The sequence below is a fragment of the Chaetodon trifascialis genome, chromosome 23 (genome assembly GCF_039877785.1).
Source record: "Chaetodon trifascialis isolate fChaTrf1 chromosome 23, fChaTrf1.hap1, whole genome shotgun sequence".
Classification (NCBI taxonomy): domain Eukaryota; kingdom Metazoa; phylum Chordata; class Actinopteri; order Chaetodontiformes; family Chaetodontidae; genus Chaetodon; species Chaetodon trifascialis.
In genome coordinates, this window is record NC_092078.1 from 17385278 (window position 1) to 17398089 (window position 12812).

Sequence of the window (12812 nt, forward strand, 5' to 3'; positions counted from 1 at the left end):
CCACTCTGAGTGGGAGTCATAACACACAGCCCCATCAGCGGCGCTGCTGCTGTCAGCTACCAATTTGCTTCCTCTGTTTTCAATTTGCTCTGCTGCCTGAACCTTAAAGAAGGTTTACTTAAGCTCAGGGTTTATTGAGCGCAAACACTTCATCCCGATTTGACGAAAGTTTCAGCAGAGTTGCACAAATGCAATGCGGAGCGCATAAATGATGAGGCTGCAATGACGCTGAGGCTAATGCAAAGGCTAAAACCTGAGAAACAGCTCATGTTTTCACCAGTGATGCCTGAAAATGACTTTGATTAATTTAGATTATATAAAGAAAGCTCATATTTCACAGGGATACAAAACATGATTTTTAACTGCATAACTATTTTTAACAATACTAATTAAGTTATCTTAGGCTTTTCTACGTAAAATGATATGCATATATAATATGTACTTAAAAATTACTTAGAGTACAATATTATCCTCTGAAATGTCATGAGGTAGAAGTATTAATTGTCATAAATGGGAAAACTGAGGTAAAGCACTTCAGTACGGAGTGAAACAACAACCTTTTGTTACTTGATATAAGGCAACATCACAGCAAAACATAGGCTTATTTTTGTGTCAAAGTTATGTCACTGTGCAGTGTCACAACAGATGTCAAGTCTCCATCAAAACGTTTGGAAGTGAATGGAAATCAAACCTTGTTTCGAAGTGTCAAAACACATTTAAAGCTCTAAAACACCGCAGTGTGAGTGAAAAGGCACAAACAACAGAAATCATTTGATATGAAGGGACAGGGTTGATGGAGGACAACTGTCAAGGAACAAATATGCTCACATCAGGTTCTCCACAGTCACACTCCTCTCCGTCCTCCACGAAGCCGTTACCGCATTTCTTGCCCCCCACCAGGTCCTTCATGTTGGGCATGTTGTAGAGACACATGCCCCCTCCCTTCTGGAAGTAGCTGTCCAGGTCACGTTTGCTGCAGCGACTGAAGACACGTGGGAACGGATGCCTGGATGGGAGCAAAATTTGCAAAAAAATATATTACACAAATGATTCTTTCCTTGTGCTGCTTTGCTGAGATGTAACAACAGTTCCTTGTGTTTCTATGCGGTGCTTTGAGGGGTTGTGTGAGAACATATCAATGAAACCTGGTGCTAAAAAATCTATGATGGTCACATTTTTACATCTATCTTTAAGCAGCTGCATTAATATGTAATTTGTTTTTGCCTTCGGCTGATGAAAATGTTATTCATACGCCACGCTGTTAGCGGCAGCAGCTGAGTGTGAGCAGCTCTGTGCTGAAGCCTGATGCGGTGCCTGAGGCTCACCCGGTGGCAGCAGCCATTACGCAGCCTCCCTGCTCGGCGGTGGCCTCCACGCAGCAGCCGTCATGGTCGTGGCTCATACCGAAGTTGTGGCCGATCTCGTGGGCCATGGTGGCTGCGGCGCCGATGGACAACTCTGAATGGTCCTGTGGGCGAATTAGAGAGAGCTCTCATTTATATGACTCAACATCACTGACTCATAGGCATGGCTGCATCAACGCAAACACCCAGTTAGGTTGTAAGCACAGGAACTGCCAATCAGGCCATTTATGAACCTAAGGCCATAAGGACAGGCCTGCATTAAGTAATAATGCAGATTTCACCTTAAGACCTCTATTATTTCAGTGTATATGGTGCTTTAGTGGTGCATACAGTATTCTAACACATAGTGGCACAGTGAACCCGCTGCCTTCAGGGACACTTGGGTGTATCTTTTGCATGGTGCAGCCTTCTCCGTATTGCGTGTGCATTGAAAGGAAGATTGCACAAAGTAAGATGAGACATGTTAAGAAAGACTGATTATGTCTTCCACTGGATTCACTAAGGTAAAGGTAAACACAATTTGTGATAGTGTTGTTGGGAAAAATGATCTGCCTGAAAGGAGGGTTTAAACAGAGCGCTGATGGGATTTCCATGCATTCACAAGGAAGATTGTAGTGGGGGGAAAAAAAACATGATTACCTTTATTCTACAGTAATTCATCTTCACATAGTGGCAGTCAGGGTCAGACAACAGCGCTTTCAGCCATGAAAATATTTAACTAAAAACAATTCTTAGTTTCAGCATCCACAAACCCCACACTCTTCACCAGCATACAGAGTACAGCCAGAGTAAATCTGTAAAAGCACCTTTTTGTCTGTTTCAGCACTCTGTCCAGACTAAAACCGTATTTTTCTCCCTTCAAAACAGAGGTTATCCTAAACAGCCTCCAGAGTGCTTAATGCTGCTCGCTGTGTATGGGCAAAAAGAAGCTTTCGCAAAATGTTTGATGTGAACTGCCCAGTGAAAGTCCAGAACTGTGTGTCGCTCAAGTTAAGAAGGACTCTGTCACCTGTAACTTTGTCTGCGATCACTCATTTTACACACCGATATAGTGGATAATACAGCACAGCTGTTGTCATTAACGTGTATTTATGGTGAATTCGTCAGTTGTTATAAAATAATGATTTGGTCAGCTGGTCCCTGACCACAGCCAAAAGATGGCAAAGAAGAAGAAGAGATTTAGAGTTGTTGTTCAGGTGTTTCACTTCAGGTGGACGGAGGTCTTTGCAAAAACGACCTGGAAGCACTGAAGTTGTTTTCACACAAAAATTGTGTTTAAAAATGAGATGGCCTTTTTGTAAACGTGGTGGAGTGTAACTGATTGAGCCAGGCCAGCGACCGTGATGCTGTATTCAATCACAGGGATTATTTGAGTTCACAACGACAAAGCTAACATGCTGATGTTTAGCAGGTACATATAATGCTTATCATGATCACTAACACAACACAAGCTGAGGCTGATGGGAATGTTGGTATTTATTTGGTCTATTTGGTCATTTATCCAAGTATTGGACAATTTGAAATGTTGACCTTATGATGCTCCTTCAATGAAAAGTTAACAGACTCCCCAAAGTCATTAGGATTCATCCTGTGGGGATCAAATTTCACAGCAACCCATCAAATTATTTGTCAAAATATTTCAGTCTGGACCAAAGCAGTGCATCACCCAACTGATCTACACGGATTCCTACAGGATACTGGATAAAAATGACTTGATGAGACTTGCTAAATGGCTTGCTGATATGAGGCATTCAGGAGGACACACAGGAAGAAAAGAAAATGAGTGAAAAAAGTCACCAGTACATGTGTTTGAAGAGGATGTACAGTAGAGTTTAAGCTAAACTCCCACAGAAGGGACGAACAGCTACAACATCCTGGTTCTGAGGGTAAAAAAACGTCTTTATGAACACAGTCGTGACAGTATTGAGATGAATTTAGCTCCTCTTTGATCTGCTGAAAGCTGTCACTCACTCTTAGCTCTGCCTCTGAATTATGCATACTGTATAAAACAGGGGGTGTTAACTGCGTGGAAGAGCTGATATTCTGCAGTGAAATCCCTCACATGCTCTTTAGCACTCAGAGGGCCAAACCACAGAGGCAACGTGCTGGTTGTGTGGTGGTGAGCGGTGCCTCCACTGCTCAGCCACAGGACATGTGGACTCTACAGGCCACCTCTGCCCAAAGAAGAGGTAACAGCCTATTAGAAACCAATCAAGCCTGGAAAAGCTATCGATCTCTCAGTCCACTGCTGCACACATATACGAAGCCATACAGTCTTATATATAGACAAGCTGAGCAAAGCTGCAGGCAACAAGGCAAGACTTGAATGTGAAACCCTGCACAAACCAAGAGAGGCTGCAGCAGAGAGGAGGGTCCGTTCACTGAGGCAACGGGATTTGCCTCATATAGATCCATCAGGTCTTTAAAATAGAATAATAATGCTTTTCCACACTGTGTTGATCCTAAACATGTGTACAGTAAAGCATTTTTTTAGTAGATCACGTTTTTACGTGTGGGGATCAAATTACTATCATCATTGACCAAGGTATTGGTCAGGATGCTGTTATTATGCTCACACTGTCAGTCAGTTTGATTTGAATGACAAATCAATGACAAGTCAAGTGGAAAAGTCACTCAAACACAAAATGACATTTATGTTAAGGACCCTAGTTAAGGATAAGGATAGTTTATCTTTTGCAAATGCTACCGTGAACAGTTTTTCACTCATTGAGGATACTTTAAAGTCTCGTTCCTTGCCGAAACATCAGAAAGCCTTGTATTTTCTGTAAGTCAGAACTGGGGGTTTGTGTGCAGCTTTAAATTTGACTGGTAGAGCGTGCATGACTTTGATTACAGAAGCTCCAGATAATTTGACTGATATCATGTCTGCTTTAAGACATTTCAGATCTGCTTTGCATTCAAAGCCCAGTTAAGCTGATCCTTATCATAGCTGGCTGACAATGATCAGGTATATTGCAGTTAGTCCTGCCTCTTACTGGAGCTATATTGGCATTTTTCTTCATGGCTATGTGTAGCATGAGCTGTGCCAAAGCTATGAACCACAGGATTGTTACTACATCATTGACTGCCAGAGCAGTGCAGCCTTCAGTGCAAGTTCTCTTACTTAATACACTTAATCAATATACTCATTCACATTTACTGGTTGATGATAAATGTGGGTACACAGGTAATGGAAACAATTATAGCTCTACTTGCATGATGATTTCCCTTACAAATGATGTTGTGCTTTTAGCATGCTGGAAATATCTGCGTCCTCTGAGTTCGCCTACATGAGAGCTATGCTACAGAACAGAGCTGCTGGTGACCTGGAGAAAGCTAGCAGCTCCATTCAGCGACGAGGAAATTACGTCTACCAAATGCAAGAAGAGCGCATGTTTTACCACAAAACCACTTAAGTTTATATTCCGTTTACATTCATTTGTCATTGATCATTATCATATACATAATTTTTTTTCTGATGGAAAGTGTAATTTGTGTTTGGTTGACCCATGTTTGTCTTTTGAGTTTCATACTTAAGTTAATGCATTTACCTTTCATTTCACTCATTTTGAAATAATCTGATATATGCTCATATATTTCACATACTCAAGTGTATTTTGGATTTTTCCTCATATTATAATCCTGAAGTTTTTTTTCCCTGTATAAGAAACTTATTCAGTTACAATGAATCTTGTACCCCATTTCTCCAGTTATACTGAAATTTTTGTCATGTAAAATTGTAAAAAAGGGGATAATGGGGAAGTAAAATGATTAGTTATCATCATCTTCGGTCTATATATTCTCTCACTCTATTTTCTGTGTCACAGTGGCCCCACTGAATGAGACCAGATGGAAAACATGTTCTGTGATGGGTAGACACAGAATGGGAGGTCTATGTTCTCTGTGTGTTTGTGCATGTTTGTGAGTTCAGGAATATGAGACAGCGTGATCACTGCATGTTCAGAACAGAACTTTGTTGAAATTGGCCAGATTTTGAAGTGGAGTTATTAATAAGCCAATGAAATTATTGACGGCGCACGCCATTGCCAACTAGTCAAAAGCTAGGTACTTTGAGAAATGAGCAAATCAGAAGGAAGCTCTTTGTCTAGAAGAGACTGAATTTTCCCGACCTTAGTTTTTACTGAGGTGCATGTCCTTATTGTAGCTACAATAATAATCTTTTTAAGTTTAGCATAAAGAGAGAAAGCAGAGAGAACAGCTGTGTGGCGAGACACAATCATGCAGTTGCAAAGCGTGGATATTATAACTGAGACTATCACTGTTCACTCTGCCCACGCTAACGCTCTTTGCTGCTGCAGCTGACCTGACGTGATCTGTGCTTCTCGTCTTGATCTTTATGAGCACAGTGAGCCATGAGCCTCCTGCGGCGCGCTGTCTGCAGTGGTCAGCTGCTTGTCAAACAGTCATCTCTTCAGATGCCAGAAGCAGAGTTTTCCTGTGTTTGCTGTTGAACTGTGACCACTCCGTCAGGGGCCTGTTCACATGTTTTTGACTCGCCATTGTACCAGGCTGCAAGCTTAGCATCTGCTGCTGTTCTGCCTGTGCTTTCATTTCATTGATAGTAACCTGGCGTGCTTCAGCTCAGTACAGGTTATGTTTGGCTGGCAATGCCAGCAAGGCACAGCAGCTGTAGCTGCATTGTTGTTGGCTCTTTCCTGGTTCAGCTCTGCTGCTGTGCTGTTGTTCAGATACAATTTGTGATGAGCATGGATCAATGGCATTTATGGCTCTGCATGGTCTCTTGTGTGCAATGTGGGCTGGCTGTTCAATTTGCTATGCTGCTGCATCTCTGCCAATAAAATCACAACGTATGTGTATTCAATTACATTGGTATTAAACAAAAAAATGATGTTCATGTAATAATTCAGTGGTTCTGTCAAAGCTGCAGAGTCTGGGACATATTTTCCCTTTGTGGTTTCGAGTTGTTCAGGGGGTTTTCGGTTTTCTCATGCATGACATTTACTGGTTTATGGGTGTTATGGGTATATGTGGAATATGAAGGAATGTCCAGCTGGGCTCCTGCTCACTACAGACATAGTTATCTGTAGGCGAGGTGGTCTGGCTTGCCTACAGCAGTTTGTGTTTTGCAGATCTCTGCACATTTTATTTGTGGAATATTTCCCATCAAAATACTGTTGGTATCTTGTCCTATGTTCATCTGAGAGTAATCAATATCATTGAGTTATATCTTGGATGGGAAGCGCTGTTGTAGCATTTGTCTAGCATTTTTTTTCTGATTCTCATAGGCCAGGTTCATTCAGTATAGAATATTTCCCTTGAATCAGGAAACTATCCCGCTAAATGTTCGTTTGATTTATTCTGTCTGAACTACAACTCCAATTCCAATTAAGAGAGGCTGAGAAAAAAGTAAACAAAAGTAAACAGAATGCAATCATTAGCAAATGAACGGTGTTTACCGACAGTGGTTTTCCAAAGTGTTCCTGAGTCCATGCAGTGATATCACACACTGGTGAACCTCGATCCATTCTCGCTTGTCAACAACCGAGCCTTTCCAGGATGCTCCTTTCATACCAAATCATGACACTCTCACCTATCCTGTTGCATGTTTATCTGAGGATAGTTAGGATGTTGTCCGAGCTTCATCCCAGAGGAGGGCTTCGCTAGCATTGGAGGAAAATTGCAACATGTTTGTTGCATGGATTTAGGAGGGTGGACCGCAGTGGCTCTGTTGTTTTGGGGGTTCTAATGCATTCTCTGCTAACACTTAGTAAGCAAGGAGCAGTCACTTTGTTTTGGGGATTAGCTTTCTCAGCAGAGTCTTTGTCGCTGCTCGATTGATTGACAGCTTCCTCAAACAGCAGAGTCTTTTCTAACGAATCAAACTATACGAGAATTTGCTTTAAACTGTCAATTCCTTGACGTGTCTCTGACTAAAATGAAACATGGTATTAGTACAGTCAGACTAACGTCCAATCATAGCCGTGCAGGTGTACAGCGTGGACATCATAATCTGACACTATCACTGTTACTCTGCTGACTATTCCCAGGCCAACACGGTTTGCTGCTGCAGCTCCCTCCACTATCCCAACCTCCTATGCGGTGTTTCGTGTTGTTGATTTAAGATTTATGCTCTTGAGGGTGTTTATTGGGGGGGATTAGCTCACTCAGCAGAATCGTTGTTGCAGAATCTTTTTCTCCATATCTAACTGTATAACCACTTACTATAAATGGGCAAGTTTCTGTGACTTAAGTCTTTTATGATATCTGAATATCACTGGGTTGTGGACTGTTGTTCAGAGAAAATAATTTTCTGATGTTTTAAAGGACAAAAAAATGTATTGATTAATCAAGACAGATTAATAATCATACAGATAATTAGAGGTTTTAGTACATTTAGAGTAGTGCAGCCTCACATAACAGAATAATAACAACAATAATTAGTATCTTTATTATGCATATAGCACTTTTAAAGCTGAAACACAAAGTTCCAGATTTAAGTTTAAAGGTTGACGGAATAGAAAAAATAAAGAAAATAATAATCCCAGTGTAAGCATACCAACTCCTGGGCATCTCTTGCAACTTCTGAGGGAAATATCCGGCTCTTTAGCTACTAAACGCTGCACTACGTTCACCAGCTAGTCTCTAATGTGTCTGTCTGCTGTTTGCTGCTGAGCAGGTAGTGCACAGTGGCTTTTCAGAGCTTTATCTCTGAAAACAGCTGCCTGCCTGCTGCTGCTGAGAGTCATGAGACTGAAGCAAAGTAGAGAAGTGTCTGGCTGTAAAACCAAAACAATGAGCTGAAAGAGGCTAAAAAGCTCCATGGAGCTGAAGGGTACTGCAGAGCTGGTGATAATTAAAACACTGATTTCACATCTCACCTCTGCACAATAAAGTAATCCTCATGAATTATAATTCTAACATGGACCCTAAACAAAAACCAAAAGGAAATGCAAAGAGGAACAAGTGAAGACCAAAAGTATATACTGTGGAGGACACTCAGCACGCACAAAAGCAAAGACAATCAATGAAAGATGAAATCAAGCTGTGAGAAAAGGGGTTCGGGTTCAGGTCTTTATGAGTGCCTGGAAGAAAAAACGGAAAAATGTATTCCCACATACCACGTTGATGCCTCCAGAGTTCTCCAGACTGCACATCCCCTCCAGCGGTGCCATTCCGATAGTTGTCCCCTTGAAAATCACCCCGCTATGAGAGCCACACAAACACACACATAACGAAAAATCAGTTAACCTTAATCGCCTCCTTGCTCACTTTCAGGCTCCACAGTGAATGCACATTGATTGCAGCTGCAATAGCAGTGCACAGTGGCGGAAATGACAAGCCTGTCAGATGTGGAAGAGGGCCTGTGAGGAACCTCAGTCCACCCTGTGGATCCTGGCAGTTGTCACTTAGCATCTAAAAACAAAATCAAGCCTTGTCTGATGAATCCAAACAAAACAGCACAACTAATTATGGAGCAAGAAGGGCCAACAATTCACTGCTTATGGATGAATGTATAGGTGTGTGTATCAGAGTGTGTGCACGCCGGCAGTCAAGTTGCGATGCTGCTGGCATGCTGGATTGTTCAGTCTAATTACAGGCAACTGAAGCGAGATCTTCGGCTTAATAAAATCTCTTTAACTAATCATTTGCCAATTGAAACGCTAACGAAATATGAAATTATCTGACCCAATGCTGGGAGTGCTTCTGTCATTAGAGCCACACAGAAGCTCATCGGGGGACAGGAGGCGTATGTGAGAGGATGTGGAGTTAATCAGCTTTGTTATTAGCTGAGGTACAATGATGATTATGTCCCTGTGTACTAACATCAGGAGGGCAGAGAGTCTGCAGGTTCTCACGCCAAACAAAGATGAATGCAGCTTGTTTTACTGATTAGTTCCTCCTGAGGCGAATAACAATGGAAGAATGACGCGTAATTGTTGAGTAAGTGTTAGTCAGAGGTGGGTTGAGTTACCAGAAACTGTACTCTAGTAAAGACACTTTGTTCAAACAATTACTCAAGTGGAAGTAAAATGTCTTGAGTAATGTGTAACTTGAAATACCAGTTCACTTCTTTATTTGAGGTGGATATGAAATCATTTCAATTGGCCTGGCCTTCCTCAGCTAAAGAGGTAAAAACAGACCTGTTTTTATGGTCTGTTGGTGATGTCAGGTCTCTCCAGTCAAATGGGACTGATGCAGTGATAACGATGTGATGTTTCATTATGTGCATTAAATGCAGGTGTGTTTCGTTCTTCACTGAGGAAGACCACATCAGTCATCTGTCTTCTTTTCATGTCTGTATAACTTGCTCACTCTTCTCTCTCTCTTCGTCAGGCTGCATGAATAGCCATGAAAAGTTAAATGATTGAGACGGTCACAAAGCTCTAGTACTTGTGATTAGAAGTAGTCTGACTCACTGCATGTTAACTGTGGGTATAAGCTGCAATTGGCTGCCTATTTCAGGCGGCTAATAGCGGACCCTTCCGCTATTTGCATGTTACCGTTGAAATCAAGAACAACCTCAGAGCTAGAAACCTGCTTGTCAATCTATGCTGAATGTGGCAAGTTAGCTTAACCCTAGCCTGGTTGCTAATGGTAGGACTGTAAGCAAGCTAGTAGCTGTTAGCTTTTCTTTGCAGGATGGGGCCATTTTAATAGCACAGTTAGCCTTTATACCTGCAAAAGTTCCACCAAAACAAGTTCCCCTGACAGTATTTTGCATCGGTACCTGCTGAACAGACACCTTCACAGTTTCAGATGGATGCTGTGCTTAATGCCGCATGATCGATTAAGACACACAGATGTTTATCTACTTAGGTGAGTTATCTGGACTGCTGTGAAGTTTGGATGTTGTCGGAGTGAATTTTGCAGTTTGAACTTCTATCTTTTTCTGTCTAAGGTATATGAATATCAAGTCCTTCTCAAAGACCAAACTTTAAGCCAAGTCTTTTGTCCTCAGTCTCATCTCACATATAAGGACTTGGACTTGCTTGTGAGTGACTTCTGCACCAGTAACGGCGGCAGAGACAGCAAGACCGAAAAAGAAGGAAGCAGAAACGAACTGTTATTTCAAAATAAATGACTGACAACTCCGTGTTCTCTGACCTGTGGTGGTTAATTTTCCAACAAATCAGTTGCAGGGGTCCAATCCCCAGCATGTTATTTACCAAGATTATGTGCACTCATTTCATTTCAGCCCAGGCTTTTGCTGTTGTTTATAGAAGCACTTTCCTTTATTTTCTCGAGGAGGAGAGTCCAGACCAGACACTGGCAGCTCTCCTGTTGATACAGTGCATCAGAGAGCATTCTGTGTGTTTATCAATGTAGCCATAAAGCAGAACGAATGCATTATAAGTCACTATGAACGCCCCCGTAAGGCGCTACAGATGGTCGTGTTACCCCTGTTGGCTTATCTAAAAGCGCACAGTATTTGCAAATGGTAATTCCTCTGCTAAGTCAGGGCTGATGTTCTTCTTATCACTGAGTCTAACAGCCTGTCTACACAGGCCACATAGTTAAATCAGAAGAAACTAGACTTGAAGTGCACAAACCAGTTTATAGTCATAGATAAGAATGTAAAGTGTGAGCATTAAGTGGCTCCTATAGGCAGCTGTAGCAACAGCTGCAGTCCCTCTTCAATGTCAACACTGGATTCGTTTAGCCACAGCGCTGCTGCCGCACTGTACTGCATTTTAAAGAGCAACTTGTAGACTGAATTTCTTGGCGAATTTATACTGAAGGCATAATGGAAATGATAAGAATATACAGGATTTTATATGTTTTATAAGCCATAATGGCAGACAAAGTAGTTTAGACCACGTCTCTGAGTTGCATCAGATGCCACATAAGGTGGTAGCAGTTGGTAGTGAGTCTGGGCAGCTGTCATAGTCTGGCTTCATTTTTTTTGTTTTCAAGTTCTAGTTTAGATATTTTTTTCCCATTTGTTTGGTGAATTCTGCTTATGCAGGCTGCAAAAATTCCTTGAGTCTCCAGTTTTCCAAAAAGAAAAAGGAACGGTGCTGGCAGCTGTGCCTGGGTGTGAATGAACAATACGGCTGGATGTGAAACTCCTTGTCTCCCATGTCTCTCTCACTTGATCTCTTACTCTGCTTCTCTCTCTCTCTCTCTCTCTCTCTCTCTCTCTCTCTCTCTCTCTCTTTCTCTCTCTCTGTCTCTCTCTCCTTTAGTAGAACACTGTAAACAAAACCTGGCAAACAAATCCATGCACATTACATTCTATAGTAAGTATCACTATTTTTGTCATGCATGATGTGCAAGTGCAAACACAGCTTTCCAAATCAATTGTATACTCTGAGTTATAAAACTGTGGGCTGTCCAGAGTTATTCATAACACTACATTTGTTAGGACCCCTTGTCCAGGAGACATTGTGCACATGCAGACACTGTGGGGTGTGCGCCCAATTAGGCGATTATTGTTTAATATTTTGACTTTCTTACAAAATTAATGATATTGATATGAGCCGATGTTAGTGTGAATAGACTCCTAACAAACATGGAAAATAATAATAATGGTAACTAGATGCTTAACTGGAAAATGCTCTCAGTTTCCCATTAAGAAGGCAATCAGTGTTCAATACAGTTCACCTACCAACGAATGAGTCCTGAATCCTGCAAAGTGACGCCTCTTACATCAAATAGATAAGTTTAGTTTAACTTAGCTTGAGTCTCTATGAGTTTCTGCAGAGCAGGTGAACTATAAAATAAGGATTTTTTGGCTCATTGCCAAAACTTTCTCTTTAGTTAAAGAGAAAGATCGTGTCTGTTTAACCAGAAACAGCTGCTATATCACTTTGGCCAAAGCCACCAGACTCCATTTACAGAAACAGTCATTTTATCATCGCAAAACATTTCACTAAAACCATCCATCCATCCATTTTCTATGCCGCTTATCTCTTTTGGGGTCGCGGGGGGGCCGGAGCCTATCTCGGCTGTCAACGGGCAGGAGGCGGGGTACACCCTGGACCGGTCGCCCGCCGATCGCAGGGCACAAACACACAACCATTCACACTCACACCTACGGGCAATTTAGAGTCACCAATCAACCTAATGAGCATGTTTTTGGTCTGTGTGAGGAAGCCGGAGTGCCCGGAGAAAACCCACGCATGCACGGGAAGAACATGCAAACTTCACACAGAAAGGCCTGACCCGGGAATCGAACCAGCGACCTTCTTGCTGTGAGGCACGCGCACTACCTGCTGCGTTTCCACTGTTCCACAACCATCACTATCAACTCTGGTTTGGTCAAAATAAACCCTTAATTCACCAAATCTGTAGAGAGAAGCAGCGAGGAGGCAGTATATTTTCACATCCAACTCTGTCATTATTTTCAACATCATTGTGACTGGAGAGACTTTAACATGTCAGAAAAAAAAAGAATCTAATTACCAGATAACAGACACCCTGCTGTGCATTGTGAACAGATTACCCCATTATATAAATGTGTTT

At 41.9% G+C, this 12812-nt stretch overlaps 1 protein-coding gene across 1 annotated transcript in view; it reads right to left on the reverse strand.

Annotated features, from left to right (window-relative positions):
- The window catches only part of adam19a (ADAM metallopeptidase domain 19a), a 170533-nt gene that overhangs the window by 29461 nt on the left and 128260 nt on the right, over nt 1-12812 (reverse strand). Inside the window, exons 10-12 of the mRNA XM_070993711.1 lie at nt 8465-8549; nt 1326-1468; nt 829-1006 (exon numbers count right to left, since the gene is read on the reverse strand). Coding sequence (XP_070849812.1) covers nt 829-1006; nt 1326-1468; nt 8465-8549 — 406 coding nt within the window. The remainder of the gene's footprint in view (nt 1-828; nt 1007-1325; nt 1469-8464; nt 8550-12812) is intronic.